At 35.6% G+C, this 22090-nt stretch overlaps 2 protein-coding genes and 1 long non-coding RNA gene across 7 annotated transcripts in view; 2 read left to right on the top strand and 1 right to left on the bottom strand.

Moving 5' to 3' along the window:
• Window positions 1–2438: 2438 nt before the first annotated feature.
• Window positions 2439–3550, top strand: LOC136345209 (uncharacterized). Its single transcript, XR_010733106.1, has 2 exons — window positions 2439–2670; window positions 2728–3550. It is a non-coding gene; the product is annotated as an uncharacterized lncRNA (long non-coding RNA).
• A 1326-nt stretch (window positions 3551–4876) lies between these two features.
• Window positions 4877–11349, top strand: lovit (loss of visual transmission). Of its 3 annotated transcripts, none has more exons than XR_010733116.1 (8): window positions 4877–5696; window positions 6332–6594; window positions 6641–7057; window positions 7108–7553; window positions 7598–7728; window positions 8255–8429; window positions 8487–9711; window positions 10466–10486. XR_010733116.1 is itself a non-coding variant. In XM_066293417.1 (8 exons), exons 2-8 carry the CDS (start codon window positions 5500–5502, stop codon window positions 8715–8717), a joined length of 1860 nt encoding a protein of 619 aa, XP_066149514.1. In that variant the 5' UTR covers window positions 4877–5292; window positions 5351–5499; the 3' UTR covers window positions 8718–11349. The 3 variants fall into 3 exon arrangements, 2 of the variants coding, with proteins under 2 accessions (XP_066149514.1, XP_066149513.1); XM_066293417.1 differs by having other exon boundaries at window positions 4877–5292; window positions 5351–5696; window positions 8487–11349; XM_066293416.1 differs by having other exon boundaries at window positions 8487–11349.
• The window catches only part of LOC136345282 (acetylcholine receptor subunit alpha-like), a 156100-nt gene continuing 145354 nt past the window's right edge, over window positions 11345–22090 (bottom strand). For 2 of the 3 annotated variants that reach the window (XM_066293418.1, XM_066293419.1), the window contains exons 10-12: window positions 19798–20056; window positions 14802–14880; window positions 11345–14743 (exon numbers count right to left, since the gene is read on the bottom strand). In XM_066293418.1, the coding sequence (XP_066149515.1) occupies window positions 14634–14743; window positions 14802–14880; window positions 19798–20056 (448 nt within the window). In that variant the 3' untranslated portion in view covers window positions 11345–14633. The remainder of the gene's footprint in view (window positions 14744–14801; window positions 14881–19797; window positions 20057–22090) is intronic. The other variant, XR_010733117.1, reaches the window with a different exon arrangement.

Raw genomic sequence — 22090 nt, 5'->3', positions numbered from 1 at the left:
TTGTGCGATTTTACCATTGGTAGTAAAAATGGAAATTTCCATTTCTAATTGTCTATATCGAGGCTTTGTTGAGTTTTTCCGCGAAATGTCAACATAAATTTATATTATTGTGTACCATGGAAGGTGAAATGAAAATTATAACGGTAATTGCGATTATTAAAGTTTTCTATAGGAATTTTATAGTTAATATAGGTCGGTTGGGAATTTACGGGACTTATTAATAACTGCAGCGGTGAAATAACTGACGGTAACATTATTATTGTATTTCTTCTGGATTCTCACATTGTATTCGTTTCGTATTTTTTTTATTATGGTATAGTTATATGACCACCCCATAAAGACTTATTGCCTTAAAAGTGTAAACATACAAATCTATAGCCGAATGTTACGTTTAGAAAACCATAAATTATCTTAAGCTAACATTAAAGATGTCGGAAGAGATTCAAATGTTGTATGTGCTTATCAATTATAGCTATAACATAGACCAACAGATTTCCCGGTTTTGCTGACGATGGTATTTTTTGGTGCTTAGGGAGGGAATCAAACGAGCACGGGTAGGTTTTAAGTCTTAAGTCTCGAGTGGTTGCCGAATTCACTCAACGTGTTCAGATCGTAACTAATTAAATAATAAATTATTTTCAAAATAAATAATTATTTTTCACTACGGTCACGATCCATCCCTAAAATTGTATGTTAATATACAACAAAATTAGTTATTTTTTCATTATGTTTTTTTGCGGTTCATTTGTTTTAATTTTTTTCCTTCTCCATTTTCCCATGTTCTGTCCACCTTTCTCCGTATCCAACTTTTTTCTTCTCTTTTATATTTGTTTTTTTAATTCCTAATCTAAGAAAAGACTCTTAGATCACAAACGAAAAAACTAACTCCCGGGGAATTGGTAAAATCGCAGAACGAATACACGATAAGGTATATTATCAATTGGGGTGCCATAGACGCCCTTTTAAGGCTATTTGAAGGCAGTTAACTACAATTAGTTTTTACTTAATAAGAAAATTTGTTAGGTTAAAAATTAACAAAAAAAAATCACAATTTTCTGCTCAATTAAGGTCCATTATAATGCAGCCTTTACAATTCAAAACAAGTTATTTTCTGTAGCATCTACAGTAATGGACAGAAGTATACAGGGTATTCCAAGAATATGAGCCCCATACCTTGAATACTATGGCTGAGACAACTGTGAAATTTGAATGACATACTAAATTGGAGGTGATATATTAATTAAAAATATTTTAATGAAGATACCGCTTCCGGTTGTACCGGAAGTGAATGATAATTCGCTCATTTTAAATGAAACACTCTGTATATTAAATCAAATTTCGATTTTGCGGAATATTATGAAATTTTTTTAATGTTTGACGTCCTATATCTAAATTTTACTTTAATTGAAGTGTCGGTTTCCTGATACTGATAGTTGAAACCCTGTTTTAATATTTTTACTTAAAATTATCTATTATGCGTTTAAGGACTTAGTTATGGCTCCGTTCTTCCTGAATATCGAATATCAAATGTATGCCATGTTCCGGTTAATACTTTGTTACATTTATCATAAATAATAAACATATTAAAATCATTTTCTTTTGTATAATTTACGTGTGCCGCCATAATTAAAGTAGAGTACTGAACGTTAAAAAGTGTTTCTTTTTAATGGAATGAAAACGTTTAGGTTGGGTATAGACAACTGAATTAAAAGTGGTGTTTATTTTTTATGTTAAATATGTATTCTTTCAAAGAATAGGGGGTTCCTATTAAAAAATTACAGTTTTTTACAATTTTTGAATGGCAATTTTGGGCTATCTATTTGAACACCCTGCATTAAAAATAACATGATTTAACGAACTGATCCGAGGCCAGTAAAGCATTTTGTATAACGGTGCAAAATCTATTTGAAAAACGCTTAGGAATTTGCGAATTATTAGAAAATACATTCCTGGCTACAAGTGTGATTTTTTTTTTGTAAAATTTTGAACATCTCGAAAACTGTAAAAGTTAGGTATAGAACATTATACAAGAAAAATGGCCATAATATTCAGCAGAATTGAAATTTGATATAATATAGAGGGTATTTTATTTATTTCCATTATTTCCGGTATAACAGGAAATGGCATTTTTACGAAGATATTTTTAATTAATAGATCACCTCTACGTTAGTATTATACTTAAATTTTAACTTATACCTAGGCATAGTTTTCAATATACGGCTAAAGGCGTGTATTCGTGAGACACCCTGTATAGACAAATAAGAAACTATTTGAAAATCATCTATAAAATGAATTTCAATTTCTTCGCTTTATAAATAAATTCTCTGACCATAGACCGAAGTATATTTAGATTATTTATATTAAGCTTATTGCAAAAAAGGTTTATCAAAAGAATTTAGTTTTTTATTTGGACAATTAATTATAGACTGCCATTTCATGTTGATTGCTTGCTGAGTAAACGTTATTAAAATTTCGTTACTCGGTTCATACGTGTGATTTGCGATGACCAGAGGACCCTATATTAGTTTTGATATTAAATCTAAAATTATTTAGTTGCATAGTGATGGTTCGCCAAAATTGGATATCATAAAATCTTTAAATATCAGACATAAAGCAGTTCGGGCAATTATCCACCAGCCCGGAGGAGTGGTCAGCCTAGAAAATTTAGAGGTAGAAAAATTAGGCTGGTCAAAACTATCTCAACTAAATATCCGTTTAAAACTGCAGGACAGATAAAAAAATGGAATTGCCGCTGAAGGGGTAACTAATATGTCAACAGAAGTTAAAATTAAAAATAAAAAAAAAACTTTAATGATCTTAACTTGTTGGTGAGAATCCCAAGTATATGATATCTATCGTTAAACATATCTGTGAATCTGTGATGATTTGGTGTTGTTTTTCTGAACTTGGAATAGGTCCGCTGCGTCGTTTCATGAACAAATTGATGTATAGAGATATAATAAAAAATATCTTGTTACCATATATGGAGGATCATATGCCGCTACGTTACTCTTTTTAGCAAGATAACGACCCCTAACACACATCGAAACTGACAAAACAATTTTTTATGATGAAAAAATACGCGTCCTTAAAATGGCCATCACATTTACAGGATTTACTTGCTATCGACAATATGTGGGACCACTTGAAGGGACTGATTAGGACTAGAAACCACTGAAATAAGGATGAACTCTTTACATATTTAAAAGAAAAATGGAAACATATTGAAGCCCCTTACCGCAACAAACTTCTGGAATTAATGCCAAGATGTCAGGCGATGATCTAAAGTGATGGTTACGCTACCCAAAATTAAACTTAACTCATTTGTATAGAAAAAAAATTTTTAGTTTCAATAGTCCAGTTAGTGTTTTCGTGTTAAAAGTTTCTGATTTTTTTATGATTTCATCCTTTAGTTATCAATTGATTAATTTTTATGCTCTAAAGTAAGGAAAATATAAAAGTAAACGTTTGAATTTTAAGTCATCATCATAGAACTTTATAGTTAAAGTGGAATTTCAATAAAGTCCTCATAATAAAAATTTTGTGAAAATCATTTGTTTATATACTTTTGTCTATTACTGTACAGGGTGAGTCAACGAAATTAGAAACTAATCTAATCAATTCTATTTAAAAATTACTCTCACACCAAATATGTTACGTGATACGGAAATGAAATATGCATATTTTAAAAATATTTAGAAAACTACAGGGTGGCTAAAAGAATTATGAAATTCAAAAGTCATATTTTTTAAATGGTACACCCTGTATTTGCATAGCTTATTGTATTCTAGTCATTATTATAAACCTTTGTTATATATAGTATGCCCACAGATAGAGGGCCCAAGAGGACAAATAGACAAAAAATGTCGTTTTTCGACAAAAAGTCATTCTTGATAAAAGTTTCTGCTTCTCGAAAAAATACGATTTACGAAGATATTTTTGAACTTTTTTATACAGGGTGCCCAAAAACTACGAACACATGAAATATTATGAAGAGTAAACTACCTTTATGTCTCATTTTGAAGCAAAATGGTAAAAAAAACAGATTTCAAATCCTACCCAAAGTTTATATACAAAATTCCACTATTCCAAAATAGTTTATAAGTAATTCACAATAAAAGTTAGTAGATATTATTTATTCAAACACACCTTCCCCGTATTCGACGCATTTCTCAAACTGCTGTCTAATGTGATTATAACTTCTTATCTCCTCGAGTAAAATCATTTGAAATAACTCTAAAATTATTTGTTTTAAAATGTCGATATTATTATCAATGGGTTGCTGAAACGTTAATTGCTTCAAACGGCCCCAAAGGTCTGTGTCAGAAATAGTGAGGTCAGGACTTCTTGCAGGTCACAAAATTGGGCCGTACCGGCCAATCCACCTATCTCTAAACCGTAAAATTATCTATTTTTACGGTTTACCAGATTTCGGTCTTTATTTCAAATGATTAGTTGGTCAAACATTGACCTGACCCTTCACTTTCATCATTATAAATATGAATACTCTCCCATAAAAATGAAAGGTGATACATGTCAATAAATGAGTGTTCGAAAATGACAACTTTTCGGTCAATAATCTCGAAATCTTCTAAACCATAAAAGATAGACATATTCGATTATATATATAAAAGTTCATAATTATGATTAGAATACAATGGGCTATTCAAATACAGCGTGTGTCATTAAAAAAAATGTAACTTTTGGAAGTTACGCTTTTTTGAGCCACCTCATAGATCTCTAAATATTTTCAAATTATGCATATTTCATAATATATTCAGGTTGAGAGTAATTTTTAAATGGAATTTATTAAGTTACTTTGTAATTTCATTGACTCAAAGTGTACACGATGTCCACAAAAAGGTATTTACCCTTTAAAATATTTTGAGGAGAAATTAGTTTATTGCGGTAAAAGAATGACGATTGAGTGTCAATTATAGAATTCTCTCCTATAAGTTCGATATATCAAGGTTCTGTGATCAGTGAAACTAATCCTAATTGGTTTAAGTTTTCTTGGCTTCCCTAGCACTTCTGATAAGACTGAAATAATTGGTCTATAGTGTATTCCCCCTAGGGATGTAACGTAATTGTATTATTGCGACCTAGGGGTAGTCTGCTTTATATTGGAGAAATCCAGTTGCAGTGAATTTACGCAAATCCATTGCCATTTGAATCGTGGAAAAAGGGCAATATTGCCTGTTTTCAAATAATGCTATTTGACGTATAAACGGCGCAAGACCGAGGAAAACAGGATTATTTATCCTGGAAATTGGCTGCCAGAGTTGTTCTAAAGTTAGAGGCAAAATGAAAAGAATCCAATTTAAGTCAATTTCAGTGCTGTGCTCTATAGTGCCAACAGATTCTTCCTGGGACAGCTCCAGTTTGCTTACATTCTGTTCTGCTTAATGACCTCCTATTAAATCAAGGCACAAGAGCCTTTTAATTAACTAGCAAAACTAAGTTTTGTGAATTTAATTATTAAAAAATGCAGAAATAGACATGTCCGATAAATTATATGAGTACCAAGGGTTGGTAGGGTACCTTCACGCTTTAAGGGATCGGTTTCAGGAGAATTACCTTTTGTGGAAAGAGAGACACCCCCAGGGGGTTTTTCAGTGGCTTGTGAATAAACTTTCCGGTGGTTCTGCTGAGGCGCATGAAAAGGATTTTCCTGAGGATTATTCGCATATTTTTAGGTGAGTTGTTAGCGAAACTTTAAGTATTAGTTTTTAGCAGACATTTTAGTACCCCACAATTAACTGAAACATACGATAGTTATTTAGACATGCAAATAATATTTAAAAAAAGAAAAAATTTGATGAGTATCTTGGCTAATTTCAATTCATTGGAACTAGAAAAACTTGCTCTGGTGCCTAATTTTTATGTTCTGTTATTTCCTGTGCCTGACCTTTCTCATAATTTGAGATACTTTAATTATTTTCGTAGCAATACACCACGCTTTTAACCATAAATTAATGCACAACTGCATATCACGTATTCATATGTAGGCTGTAATAATTCGATGACAAAATAGGGTAACAAATAATTAAACCAAATTAAAAAAAAATAATTAAAATATCAAGACATAAAATGTGGTAAAACTTGATTAACGAGTATAAGTGAAACTTGAATGAAAATTAAAGCTGAAGCGTGAACGAAAAATTGAAAAGAAAAGAAAAAGAAAAAAATATATGAAAAGAAAAGAAAGAGAAAAAAATATATGAAAAGAAAAGAAAGAGAAAAAAATATATGAAAAGAAAAGTGAATTAAAAGAAACTATGCAAATTTAGGGAGATACTAACTCAGACGGTTTACATATATATCTATTTAGACTCAAGACTCGAAGAGAACTCATCAGGCTTTCAGCAGCAGTAATGGGTATTGAGTTCTCTTATGCTGCCGAAACCGCCTTTGTATCCCCCACATTGCTGCAAATTGGAGTGCAACACCAGCACATGACTCTCGTGTGGGCATTATCCCCCTTAGTGGGATTTTGTCTCACCCCCATATTGGGGTCCTTGAGTGACCGCTGTCACTTGACCATGGGCCGAAGGCGACCTTTTATAATTGCTATGTCTTTGGGCGTTCTCTTAGGTATGTAGAAGCACTTTTTAAGGACTTTTCGGTGAAGTTTTTGTAGGTTTGATATTGGTGCCTAATGGAGAATTGCTCGGTTATTTAATGGGTGACCAACGTCCGGTGGAAAGAAATTTGCTAACAAAGCCGGTTGGTCCAAGACTATGGCCTAAGGTGGGGATTGTGCCGAATGATCTGAATAATTCTACCACCAACAATGCTTCGTGGGTAATGGGTGATGGTCCAGAGTATCCCAAATACAACAATTCCCACCCGTGGGGAGTGTTTTTCACAATCCTAGGAACGGTTTTACTTGATTTTGATGCCGATGCTTGTCAGAGCCCTTCAAGAGCTTACTTACTCGATGTGACCACGTCAGATGACCATGCAAGAGGGCTAAGCACTTTCACTATTATGGCAGGGCTGGGTGGGTTCATGGGGTATGCTTTAGGAGGGATCAACTGGGATGCCACCATTATTGGTACTTAAGTTTTATTTTTGATTTTGTTAATATCTAAACAATCTTTATAGGAGAACTGTTAGGCGGTCACGTAAGGGCAGTTTTCACTCTTATAACTGTGATCTTCATAGTATGCGTTAGCTATACTGTGAGCAGTTTCAAGGAGATGCCGCTGCATCTCTTGGAATTGAGGTCAAACCTAGATTTATCTCCGGAGAAAGATCAGGAAGAAAGAGGGACGAGTAACAAGAGCTTTGAAGAGGATGTTATAGGGAATAATTCGGAAAGGAGTTACGGGTCCGTGGAGAGTACCAATCAGGTTTCTCCCCCGAGGAGGAAAAGCATTGCTTCAGACCCAAATGCTTCTCTTAAAGTCTACTTGCAAAGCATAATATACATGCCCAATTCTATTAGGATGATTTGCTTGACCAACTTGTTTTGTTGGATGGCGCATGTCTGCTACTCCCTCTACTTCACTGATTTTGTTGGGGAAGCTGTGTTTAACGGGGATCCCACTGTATGTAATTTTAATACGCAACGAGTTTTTTAACAGTTTTTTAGGCCCCTGAAGGATCTACTTCAAGAGAACTGTACGAGTCAGGAGTGAGGTTTGGCTGTTGGGGGATGTCCATGTATTCTCTATCCTGCGCCTGTTATTCCACCATGATCGAAAAGCTGATAATCAAATTTGGGTATGTATGGTTAAAGAAAAAGTAGGGATTATTACAAATTTACATCTAAATACGAGGGCAACATTCTGCATAGTTCAGAATAACTGAGCAATTTCTTGTAAAAGCGCGTTTTTAAGTATTATAGTTCTGAAATCTCCATCCGCCACTGGGGTTTTAACTACAACGAGTTCATTTTTTTTTTGGAAAAAATAGTAAAGCAGTGCCCTGTTTTGATGGACATACTGGTAACGAAAATGTGTTTTACTCAATTTTCTCTAATTGCAAACATGGTGCTCCGCCATTGTGCGTCGAGCCACTCCACTCAAAACGCCACTGTGATTTAAAAATACTGCAGTAACCCGAATTGGCCTTATTTTGTTCAAAAGCATCTAACAGTAGCTCCCATTTTCCATAGTGCGTGGGACCAAAATCAGATCGATACGGATTAGTGGTTAACCTGAACTAACCTATTGGAGTTTCAATTTCCAGAGAATTTAATGTTGCTTCAGATTACACAGTAATTGTGGTTGTATCTTCACTATTTTAGGGCTAAAAAGGTATACGTCGGAGGATTGTTGACGTACTCAACTGGCATGTTCCTAATGGCTTTGACAAGGAACAAAACCGGGGTGATCGTTTTCAGTGGTACCGCAGGGGTGATGTATTCCACCCTCTTTACTATGCCATATTTAATCGTTGCCCACTATCACGCAAGGGGAGTGGTGAGTTAAAATCGTTTTAAGGGCGGTTTTAATCACCGCCGCAATAAAATATTATAGTTTGAGGTAAACCAAGAGGGCCAAGGGCAGATCACCCATCAAATCCGAGGTCTTGGCACGGATGTGGCTATAGTATCCAGCATGGTGTTCCTCGCCCAGTTCATTTTATCCATGTGCATGGGCACCATTGTCAGTTTGTCAGGTACCACCACCGCAGTGGTGAGTGTGGCCACCGCTTTGGCGTTTTTTGGTTCCATATCTGCCACCAAAGTCATGTATCTGGATCTTTAAGTGACGGTTAAAGAATAAAGTTTGGTAGACTCAAACTAACTTTTTAACTGTTTCCGTTGGTTTTGAATATTTTTCATTTTAAGAGGGGTTGAAATTCAAGGTTTGCTTACATGCTATATTCACTGACCATCATCGACGAACTCTGGTAGGCTTTCTTGCTCAAAAGGTGTGCAGATCTTGATGATAATGTCGGATCCCGCCCATGCCACTGCAGATTTCACATTCTTCTGCTCAGACCTGATCATCACTTCATTGATCCTGATTCATTTTCGTCCCGATTTACTAATCAACTACTGAAATTTGCGTGTTCTTTTGCGCGTCAAGCAGCAACATCACGACACCGTGCACTAAAACTAATGAAACTTTGACGGACACTGATGATAGATCGATAAAATTAATTAGTACAGTGTGTTGACAGATAAATTGAACGACGAATAAAATGCGTTAAAACGATACAAATCACATTAGAGAAGCGCGTGTTTGTACTTCGGCTTGAACTCTGGATGAAGTTTCCTTGAACCAGGCTCGGACCAAGTTTTCTGGGTTTGGCTAATTTATTTTTAGATGCACGTGTGACATGCGATTCTTGGATATGATGCAATGGGAAGGCTCTCATTAACGAACAGAAAATCCCTCATTCTATTAAGTCCTCTTTAGTGATGGTTTTCCCCTTGAAAATCGTTTTAAAGTTGGTTTTCTTTGAGGCTTTACCTGAAGTTCCTTTCTTCAAGTGGCGATATCTCGGGAACTGTAAGGACTATGGGCTTCTTTGTCTGAGGAGTCGAAAGAGGATAAAATTGTGCATCTTGTTTCATTTTATGTTTCTAAAAAACACACGGGTTTTTCTCGGAAACTCAACATTTAAAGTTTCGCGAATCCTGGGATTATTCGCCTGTTCTCCGTAAGAAGTATAGTATATTTCAAAATGTTCGTAATGAATCGTAGAATTTAGTAATGTAGTAATATTCTGGATGTCTCATTTAAAATACAGGGTGTTTCCTAATTACGTGTAAAAAATTTAAAGGCGTAATCCTCGACTGATTTTGAGCCAAAAATGTCTAATAAACACATGTCCGCAAATGCCTTGTTTCCAAGATACAGGGTGTTGACTGAAAGACGTTGAAAAAGGTTTTAAAGGTTTCTAAAGGTTTGGTGGTATTTACTAACTTGTTTATTATTATTTTTGTTTGCTACTTCCACTACTATAAACAAGATAGTCAGTGTTATTTTGATGTTTTACTCTCTAAAGTGAAAGAATTTAGTTCTGTGTCCCAAAAATCAGATTATACCTGTTTTGAAAATTTTTCAAATGCCTAATTGCACTAATCAAGAAATGGCAAATATGGTTTTTGTTTACAGCCTTGCTGATGGTAAGTGTTTGGCAGCGAGGCGCATTTACATGGAAAGGTTTCCAAACCACCAAGCTCCCAACCACCAAACCTTTAAAAACCTCTTTCAACGTCTTTGTGATACAGGATCTCTTATGAAGTAATGGTGGTCATTTTTAGCAATTTTTATAATTAATCATTAAAGCATTCCCCCAAAAAATTGTCTTTTCTAAAATTCAAACACCCAAATTGAGTCATTTTGGAAATAAAATCTCTTTTTCTTGTCACATTTCAACAACCTGTATCTTGGAAACAAGGCATATGCGGACATATGTTAATTAGACATTTTTGACTCAAAATCAGTCGAGGATTACGCCGTTAAATTTTTTACACGTACTTAGGAAACACCCTGTATATTAGTTACGAAGCCTTGAACGCGACCAATATCTTAAAACTAAAAAAAATCCTAGAAGTTGGGAAGACAATTTCCGAATGAGGCACAAACATCGGTCTAAGATTTTTTTTTGAAAATAATAAAAAAATCGTATTTCATTTCGAACTTCAACACCCCATATTTTCGAAATGAAGCGATTCCGGACATAAACTTATATCAATTAGTCATTTTGTTTTGACCCAGAGAACGATCTCTTAAATTTGCGCCGCAAATTCAGGAAACACCCGGTAAAAAAAGCGAAACTCCTTTAGATTATATTCAAATGTCATACGAGTTACCCAAACTCGCGAATTTTGAGTAGAATCGCCTGCTCAAAATAGTGAGCCTCAAGTGATTGTCGACGTTCAATTTTTGACAAAATGGATGACGGTTAGAGTGAGAGAAGGGATCAGAAAACCCGGAAGAAATAAGGTATTATATTTAAGATAAAGTATTGACAGAAATCACATTAAATCCGGATGAAATCACACAAGTTGTAAAATCAATAATAGAAGAGAAACGCAGTATTCTTTTCTATAGGATTTCTAGGCATTGACCGATAGGCGGCAGTATACATAACTTTCGGGCATTTTGTATGAAAGGCTTAGATGGGTTCGAAGAGGAGTAATAATACCAGTAGATGATGATCATTAATTTGTTTTTTGGCCCTTGTGTGGAGGTAATGACAAAGAAAACTAAAATTAATTGAACTAAAGGATGGTTGTTGTCTGTATGCTGCTGGTTTTTAGATGGGTGTTGGTAATAAGATTTATGTTTTGTTTCAGTGTTATTTCGGATATTTTGGAAAATTGTATAACTGAAACACGTGTGGGCACGTTAAATGATAATTAAATGAATCCAGGGACTGAAAGTAATTTCGTTTTATTATTCCTTTTATTTGTTGTATAAGCAAGATTAAAAAATCATGCAACAATTTGTATTTTTGGGTATAACAATTCATCTTAAACTCTAAACAGGTCATTACTTATTAATTATATTCTTTATTTCACGAAACAACTGTTTTATTTTAATAATAATTTATCTACAAACCATTTAATATTAGTTTCTAACACACAGTATATTTTTCTATTATGTACAAAACGCAGAATAGACACTGTTCCAGATAACTTGATAAATTGGAAGTGGATCCAGGTAAACAAATGTTTTATGCAAAGTGCACCTTTTTTTGAATGTAATGTTTTTTTGAGAAAATTGGTTAAAAAAAAACAAACAAGCGAATGTTTAAGTAACAAAACTAATTTTTTTAAGTCTCAACAAATGAAAATATTAAAATAATTAAATATAAGTAATAAATAAAATAAAACAATAAATAAATAAAAATGCATGCAATCACAAGCATACACAGAATATTATTTAAAAAAATTATATTTCTTATCGTGTTTAAAAAATATAAAATGGTCTGTGTATCTGTGATTGTTTGTTAATGCATACTCTTGAAGTTATCTAGAAAACATCTACCCTGGAAAACGTGTTCCCATTTTCGTTATTAAGTTATTTAGGCAGTCTATTTAATCTATACATTCTGTTAAAACTAGGGCTTTGTTTGTGCTTTATAATATAGCAGAAAGTCCGAAGCAACCAAATATTGATTGCTCCCAATTTTTTGCATGGCTAGAAAAGCTTTTTATTAAATCATATACAGCATGTCCAATTTAAAATTTAGCGCATCGCACCTTGCCTTTTTAATATCTATAAATGTAAAAGTATTTCTTCGCCCAATATGTGCAAATAGCTTTTCACTCATATTGGCACCTCATAGTGCGTTCCAGTGCAGCATTGTTCTGGACACCCTGTATATGAGATTAACTATAAACATTTATGTGTATACGCGTTACAAATATGGGTAACCGAAAGATTATGGCACTATTTGGTAAAATTTTCTTTTTCCTTGTATGCTCAGATGTTTCTTTTAAATTACTTATGATACGAACATGATATTAACAGGTTAAATAACGATTAAAAAAAAACATCTGGTATACACTGCATACCCCTACTGAGATATATAACACTTTTAGGGGGTTGTATGTTTGTCTATGAATAATATTTTCATTTATTTAAATTTTAAATGCCATAAATATAACGAAGATAAAATGCTCTATACAACATGTCCCATGACTGGTTTAATTTTCTATTTTCCACCTAGTTACACCTCAGCACTTTTGATAGACATCCGAGTTTTGTGCGTGAGCTATTTTTAGCTGTTTTGCACCGTAAAACACAGCGTTTCCTGATGTTCTGAACTTTGACTGTCTATCCACATAACAACGGCTCTACAGGGTGTTGCAAATTAGTAGTCCGATCCGCCAACCATAGATTCCTTGAGAGAAAATAATTAGACTTTCCTTATGCGATTTTTTTCTTTGGCCTTTTACATTCGCTATATAGAGTGTTGGAAATGTTAAAAACAAATGAATTTTGTTAATAACTTGGGTGTTTCTTGATGTATTTGAAGGGCATTTTGCTATGATGCACAGTTCGATGAAACGCAACTTCCCTATAATTTAGAGAAAAAAATTTGAAACTAAAATTATTTTTGTAGAGAAATCCCTGATACAAACTGAAAATGGACATCATGTGTTGAGAGGTCACATGCTGGAATATCTTCTCAAGTAAGCGATAAATTAAAATTTACGAGAATAGAAAAATTAAGATATAAATAGAAACATTTACTTTAAAAAATTAAACACGTTCATCAGTGGCGTGCGCAAAAAAAGTTTGGGAGGGGGGACACGTGTCCATGGCCTCCTCATTTTTTTTTACTTTCATTTAGAATTTTTACTCAAATTATAGGAAAAGAGCGCCTAATCGAACTATGCATTATTGCAAATTTTCATTCAAATATGTCATAAAACACTGACATTATTAACACAATCATTGCTTTTTACTAACTTCAACACTGTGTAGTAAGTATAAAGTACCAAAGAAAAAAGTCATCTAAGGAAAGTTTGACTGATTCCTCTCAAATAATCTGTGGTTAGCGGGTTGGCCTACTAATTTGCAACATCCTGCATATTCACATATTACTGTTTACCGCCAACCAAATATTTCATAATAACCAGTTATTTTCAATAATAATTGCACGTTATATTTGCCAGTATTTCCCAACTCAAATATCCCCATATTTGGCAGTTTTTTCAAAAGAAAATAACCAGTTATTTTCATTTGCTGTTTGTTCACATACCATTTTAAACGTTAAAAATGTTAGTTCCTGAGCATCAAGTGAGAGCATTATTTTGAGACACACTGTTTATCAGCAGTTGTAACATTAAAATATTATTGACTGTGACAAATATCTAGTTTTTTACTTGGTTAAATTGGCTCAAAATTAGAAAACATTTAGGATAAAAATTAATTTTTAATACCGTTCTACTAAGACTTCCCACAACCTCAAATGTCCGCTTCTCTTAAAGCTAGAAAATCAAAGTGCTGGCAACTTTATCTGGCAGATAATTTCAATCGAAACAAATAAACTTACAGAAATTTTACTATAACTTGAACGCTTCTATGAAAGTTATTCTCCCAGTTAAACTTATCAAGGCTTTATGTTTTCGGCACTTAACCATTTGTATGCATGGTGTTTTCCAAACTGGCGGCGCATGTTTAAAGGGATATTCCTTGACATGAATTGAGTTAAGTCCGTTTTCGACAACCCAAATTCCCATGGGCAGACCACGATGATCGAGTCGACTTACTGCATCTCGAGAGAAACATTTCTTTTTCTTATATTGTCCCAAGAAATATGCCCTTAAATTTGTGCCGTATGTTTAGGACACACTCTGTATGGTACTAAACAAAATATGCAAAAACGGTTAGGTCGATATTAAAACTACTTATTCGTGGTTACGGATAAAATGTCATGATACAACTTCGTAAGACCTAACGATACATCAGGCCTGATCATCATCCCACGGCAGTGATTAGTAGTGTACATACATTCACACTAATGTGACATCAATGTGCATTTATGGACACTAATGTACATTTCTGAACATCAATGTGCATTTATGGACACTAATGTACATTTCTGAACATCAATGTACATTTCTGGGCACTAGTAAACACAACACAAAAATGACAAACAGACCTACAATTATTAGATTTAATATGTATATCACTGGGGATTTGGCAACCTCTTTACGGCGGAGGACATCTTACTACCGTGGTGGCAAACTCATTGAACTTCTTATCAATTGGAGTTCGATCGTCGTACAAAGAAGGCGCCTGCAGGATTATACCTGCAGTACCTGAAATAAAACGCAACTTTGGACTTATCACACGGAAAAAAATACTTTAAAAACTTACCAACAAGTACTGCCAGTGTGAATATCCACAGAAACAGCCTGTCCAGAACCATTGCCACGTATTTCCAGTCTTCTTTTACCTTTAACAAGGGGAGCAAGATCAGTGTGCGGCTTAAATGTGTCATAAGAAAATGTAATAACCATTTTTATCTGTCCTAATATTTTTTTATGTGTCATGTGGGCACATTTTTCCTCTTGATTACAACATTTTCCACCGAAATTAAGTTAGCAGGAAGAGATTTTGGGGGGTGTGTGACGAGTTTTAGCATAGAACGGCATGCACTTTCACCCGAGAAAATACTTTTTTCCCTGTTTTTCTTGCTTGAAGGATATAGAGCTTCAACGAGAACTAAGTAGAAGAAATCTGCTAGAAATATATTTTTTTCTATGCAGACTGTTTCATGAACATACCGACAAATTTGTAGGAGATGTAACACTCATAAAAACAAATATCTAGATCGAATAAAATTGGGTCTGAAATCGTTTTGTTTTCGAGATACATAGTGTTTAATTTTTTTTTTCCTATTTGAAAAACAGTTTTGAATAAAAGTATATCGAGGAAAATTGCTGAAATTTTGAAAATTTTTCATAAAATATTTATCATTTGCTTTAGATCTATTTTATATTGATTTATCTACTTTTACATAAAGTACTGGATTATAGTACATTTCGTTATCACATGACCCTTTTTCCTCTTCTAGTCAAAATTGTTAACTTGCAGACATATTGCATTAAATAAAAAATGATCTCTACCTCTTCCAAAATAAAATAAAAGTAATTTTTCCTAAAAAATAAGAAAAAAGTCGCACTTGGAAACGTGTACCGGTTTTTAGGTAGGCGCAATAATGAGAAATTATTTTTTAACTTGAAAACTGCTACTTAGCGATAAAATATTAAGAGACATTTTTTAATAAAAATTGATGGAATATTTAAAAAAAAAACATATTTGTAGATGTACAGTTTGGCTTCCGGCGGTTTTCTTTGAATTTCGAGGCTTTGTTGTAAAAAATTGATTATACATTTATGATTCAAAGTATTGTTCATCGCTGGCCATTAGTTTCTCCCATATTTCAGACCGCGTATGAATCCCGCATTAAAAAAACTGATAATTTCCTGAAGCGATCTACGAATGGATCAAATTTTTTACTTCTTCGTAAAATTGCATTGAGCGAAACATGTGATAGTCAGAGGGAGCAATGCTTAGAGAATACGGCGGGTGGGGTGAGCATTTGCATTTCAACGTTTCCAAGTATGTCTTCACCACTTTCGCAACATGGGATCGAGCATTGTCATGCTAAAAAATTACTTTGTCCCGTTTCTCCATGTATTGAGGCCGTTTGTCTTTTAATGCTTGGTTTAAATGCATTAATTGCGTGCGATGAAGATCGCCTGCGAATGTGTCAGTAGTATTAACAACTCATAATACACTTTGAGGAGTTGGTCCCCTCAAATATAGAGCATCATCTTGAAGCTGTGAATATTCGGTTTGGCCGTCGACGAAATCCCTTTCGACTTTGCCTTTTAACATCTTTCGGTTTCAACTGGTACTGCATCCAATTTCCTCGTTTCTGAATCATTCTCGTATCCACGAGGCGTTTTGAAATCGGTTGTTGAGTCACCTCAAATGATAGTTCCTCTTCTTCTCGACTTTCACACAAATTCTCGTTAAGTAGTAACTTCAATTCTGGTCTTCAACGTGAAAATCGCCGTTCTTGAAGCGTTGAAATTACTCACGACATGTTCGCTCATTAATACTGGCCCACCGTAACTATTTGAGAGCGTTCAATGAGCTTTAGCCGCACATTTCTTCGTATTGAAGCAGAATATGAAAATCTTTCGAAAGTCGCGAGACTTTAGTAGTCTCGTAATGTAACATTTTCAATTGAGAATAACTTTACGATGCAGACACAAATCGACTAATGTTTCAATGGGATTGTGTTGAGGGATGTCCAAGTTACATGACATTTATGTGGGATCCGCTTGTCAGATCGCTTAGTTGTACATAGCTTGTAAATATTCTGTAAGATAGGTTTAGGGAATGGGGCACGAGAGCGATTTGCCCTCAGGTTGCACCCATGGTTCGCGTTACCCGGTACCCTGGGTTTTTTCGACGATGCTTTGCAGGCATGGGAAGTGAAGCACTGGTTCCCTTTGGCGAAGTCTTCGCCAAGGGCTAGGTGCCAGACTTGGACGTAACGGTTCCATGCGGAGAGCTGTCCCGATACCTTCAAGTATTGTCTAGACATGGTACGTCCATGGTTTACGACCATGGATGTCAATACCTAAGGTTTGGGAGAACGGACATGGTCTCTTTTTTGGTGGGTCCTCCTGGTGGTGACTCGAGACTCAAGGGTCGTACCCGTGTTTCGTAAACTTGCATAATATATCCGTATCGTTAAGTTCACGCGACTATTATTTGAAAGTCCCTAAAGATCCGTAACTCAACATAGGAGCTCTTTTAATCGTCAACCCCTAGACAACGAGAGAAAAACCTACATTTATGATCTATTTATTTTGACCACTACTTACCTCCAAAGTTTTCCATAAGAAAACGGCAGAAGCAAAGTTACACACTTATTAAAAAAAGTCAGTGGAGTACCATTTTTTCATTAAAAAAATTTCATTGTATGGCCGCACGGACGCTAGTGGGATCAGCCGAAATACCCTGTCCACTCCAGACCGCGCACATTTATCTGAACAGAGTGGGTACCTAAATTCATGTTTTTAAATCGTGTTTGAAATATTCAAAAAGTATGTTAAAAATAAGAAATTAAACACCCCGTATTTCGGAAACGAAGTGATTTCGGATCGAACTTTACACCATCTAAATATTTGTTTTTATGAGCTCTACATCCCCTGAAAGTTCGTTGGTATGTTTGTGAAACATCTTGTGTATTTTACAGTGTTTATAAGCTCAATTTAAAGGAGATTATTTCTAATACAGATGCCTCTATAGCACTCTCGTTGCCTTAAAGACACTTAGCTCCAAAGAGGATCGTGTAGAAGGAATTTGATCCAAATTTCCCATTCCTTCCACTTTACTCTGTTGCCCTCAAAATTATGATTTTTTAAACGAGAACAACCTATTTTCGTATGCCGTTTGAAGATGCTCAGGTCGGAAGTGATGGAAGGTTGAGAGCAAATTTTCCAGGAATGAAATCGGGTCTTGCTAAACATCTTCAAAGGAGAATTAAGGGAGGGGGTAAAATCCTTCGCTCTCCCAATTACAAAGTTAATTTTCATTAAACCGATTTTTCCCCAAAACCGTAAAAATTTACAATTCGCTTCAAACGTATAAAAGAACGTTTTTAGTCGTAACGTGATAGAGATTCTTTACAGAGGCTGTTGTAAGGTGTAAGAAAGCCACTGTTTTCTCCATCTATATGAACTTTGCTTGTACGAAATCCTTCATCTCGGTAACAAGAACCCGTCGCTTTTTTATCGCTGGGCAAAAATAATACCTCGTAATGCCTACAGGGCCAAAAATCACCCCGGTCGCTCTATCTCAAACGCAATCTTTCCAAATGTCCTGAGGGGATTGTTTTATTTCAGCCTTGATGACACAGTTTTGTGTTAAATGTTCCATTTGAACCCTACGAAACCTGATTCTACTTTCCGGATTGAGATCGAAGATGCTGGAGTTGTGTTAAAGCGTTTGGTTTTGAGAGCATCAGATTCACGATAATAAATAGAAAATAAAAATAGAGCAGATGAAAAAACCGAAACTATTTAGAATTTTTAACATGAAGAGCAGGAATTCGAAACACTTCATCCTCTGAACTTTGCAGCATGATGATGCAAGAATCAGGGTCGGGTCAGCATGAGAAAAAGCCATTTATCAGTAAGAAATTAAGTTTTTCCCCTTCCTCAATGTCGCAGCTTTTAGAACATTTTGAAACATTATAGGACAATTTTACAGCAGGAAATTTTCTTAGTTTCACCGTCGGAACTTAGACTACATTAAGGCAAAAATTGTGAAAGTGCTATAAAAATTAAGCCCATCAAGTTACAATTCTTCATTTTCAATTCTAAAAGACTGCAATTACTGAATTAGGTCAGGTTCCCACGAAGCTCAGTCTGTTCTAAACTGTATTTAAAACTCGAATCGGTCCTTTTCTGGATGAGGTCTGACTCCTTCGGGATCTATTTGCCCTTCGCTGAAGTCGCTTTTTTCGTGAATTGGTTTAGATGGGAAACAAATTTCATCGCAAATGGGAGAAAAAAGAGGAAGCTTTAATACGGTCCTATTACGGTCTGGCTCCCACGACTCAAATCCATCCATCGATCAATAGCGACCCAAACTTTCGCAGATATTTTTGAAATTCTCATTAAGTTCGTTTTTCGCGCGATCACTCCTGTCAAACCCATAAATCTCGTGGTCGAAACTTCAATACTCCCTTAAATAGTCCTATTGAACTCACCCGCCCTTCGATCAACATTGGTCTACAGTTTTCATTGGATCACCTTGGCTCAAAAGCCGAATTTTTCTGCTTTCAAAATTAGTCCGCGTTCCATAAGACAATTATTTCGGACCGATACACTTCGTATATTCCCTTATTTCGCCCTTGAGCGACCTTAATTCCTTTCGGATGGTGTTATTAATCCGAAGTAAAAATGATAAATCTCTCTACGGTTGAATGGAAGAAAACCTTAAAGGAAACTCCGATAATCGCATAAATTCGGCGAATAACACATCTCCGGTGCGAAATTGCCACGGGAAAGAAGAGAATCTTCACTATCTCCGGCCGTGGTAATTCCTTTAAATCTCAGCAGCGATTTAATAATTTTCCAGAAATTTTTATTCGATTCCATTCTCTGCGCAGCAAAGATATACACTATTTAAAATAGTGCCGACTATGGTAAAACCTGGAAAACTGGGAAATTCGTTAAGCGCAGATAATTAAAAGGAGATTAAGGGGAGAAAAATGAGAGCAGGATTGTGTAATAGAGAATTTATTGGAGCACATAAAATCCGATTAGTTTCATCTTTAACTTACCTTCGTAGAGTCCTCTACCATTTTCGTGTGCTCCGCAATGAATCGCACACAAAAGCACGTTTTGTGCACTTCTAGGGGACACCTTGAGTGGCTAAAGGCGGGATTTTTGAGCAAAAGAGGGCTTTTAATGCCTCCGGGTGCCTCTTCGGTACCTCCATTCTCTAGAGGCTCCGTAATGTCCTCAGACCCTGTAGCAGGAGTCGAGGCCATCGGCCCGTGGATTTGGCAGGTGCTGCCAAACGGCCCTCCATCAGCTAAACTGAAAATTAACGGAGTATATTAAAAATTTGCTTCGAAAAAGTTCTAGAAAGTTTGGGTTTGCGTAATCCTGATTCGTCGAGATGTGATCTATAAAGTCATATTCCGTGCGATTTCCACAAGATCAAGGTCCTTTGTCGGGCTTAAGGTGTGTTGCGGCTGCTATAAAATCAACCCCTTGGGGTGGACCTGAGTTCAAGTCCGGTTCTCACGGGATCAGCTTTAAAGCCCGAATCGCTGTAACGGAACGCTGCAAAGCTAGTCGTTATCATTAAGGCCGCAAAAGTGATTGTAAGAACCTGGTACTCCTCTCAAGCTTCTTGTTCACTTATTTCGTGTCTCGACAAAATGACAATTACATCCGTATATTAGATTTCCCGGAATCCTCGGGCAATTTAGTCCACCGAGTCTCGTTTTTGTCCCTTCCCACTAATTTGTCAGCACTTTCAAGGCCCGTCAGGGAGTAATTATTATTTTGCCTGCTTTAGGGCCAATGTCCCAACCGTCTGTTAAAGTAGTTTATTTATTAATCCAGACAGTCATAACTAAAATTCCTTAACTGGTCCTCTTGGTTAGCTGAAATAACTTTCAGTGAGCAGTAAATTTTCCAGATGGTTTATTTTTACAGTTCTATTCCGAGATCCGAAAATATAGAGCTGTTGTAAAATATTTAGAGCCCAAATTGTAAAAGCTCGACCTATAACTCAAAGTGGAGGATTGTTAGGACATGTGATGGGAATAAACGCTGGCATTTTAGGTTTAGAACCACCCCTTTCCGTTAGGCCGTCACTTTTCTGCCAGATTATTTTATCCCCCGAAGAACATCCTCCGTAAGTGCTCTTTTATATTTCAGGGGCTTGCAAAATCCGGAAATTGCATGAGAAAACTCAGTGGATGGAGATGGAAACAAGACTACCTACTACATAAGACGAAATATATCTGCTTAATGGAGATGAGTTTACCCCGTTGATTTGGTCCGACTCCCACGAGACCACTCCCAGCGGATCAAACGTTTTCCAAACCCAAAGCGAATTTGGTCAAATCGATTCAGTGAATCTGGCGTTGGCCTCTAAAATTTTCAGGGGTCTGCAATGACGCAATTCCAATAAAGTTTCTGAATTTATGTGATTCAAATTGAGTTTATAAAAAGTAACTAAAATCCAGGAATATTCTGACTTTTTCCTGCTACGAGATCCTCCAAAATCCTAAGGGGACAATGGAAAATTCATGTCCGTGCAAGAGGGCCAAGGCTTAGATCTAGCTCCCATGGGCCCACCTCTGTCGGTAATTCTAATTTTGATCGATAATCGGATGTGGATACGGAATTATTCGTTTCGAAAACTCCATTTTAGTCACTTTTTAGATTATTTTATAGTGGTGCAAGCTAAGTCGCATTAATCCAGTTCAAGTAATCGTATCGAAACGATCAACCTTCAAATAGAAGCAATTTGATAAATTTACGAACGATTAAATTTACGACATGAAATAAATGACAAAGTCTTATGAAACGAATTTGATTTTGAAAATGTATCGAAAGGTGCCGGAAAAGTTTCATGCGACACTGTTTAGGTCGAAATCCCACGAGACCAATTTCAGTGGACAGACATATATTTGTCTCGTAATGGTATTCAGAAGGACTTCTTTCGGTAACTCGGCAAAGGAATATTGATCGAAAAATTTGTTTATTTGCAGGTTCGCTCTCATGCGAACTGTCGATGTCACTGGAAGGTGGGATTGTTCGAACAAAATTTGGATAATGGTCCCCCAGGATAATTGTTGATCCAGAAAATAATTATCTTATTGTTGAACTAGAATTTCGTTCATCGCTGAATTAAATCCGGCTCCTAAGACAACAAAACCCAATTCCAAATTAGCTTGATATTCTCTAGATAGTGAATATCCCAAATAGAAATCTGGGATTCCATTAATCCATGGTCGAATTCCCACGGCTCTGCGCTTCGATAAAGACCGTATTCGTGGCGTATTTACGCGTCAAGTAGAGAGTAGTAGTGGCTTACTATTCACCTGAACAGCT

Source organism: Euwallacea fornicatus, chromosome 19, assembly GCF_040115645.1.
Source record: "Euwallacea fornicatus isolate EFF26 chromosome 19, ASM4011564v1, whole genome shotgun sequence".
NCBI lineage: Eukaryota > Metazoa > Arthropoda > Insecta > Coleoptera > Curculionidae > Euwallacea > Euwallacea fornicatus.
Note: the sequence above shows the minus strand (reverse complement) of the source record. Positions and strands in the feature narration are given on the sequence as shown.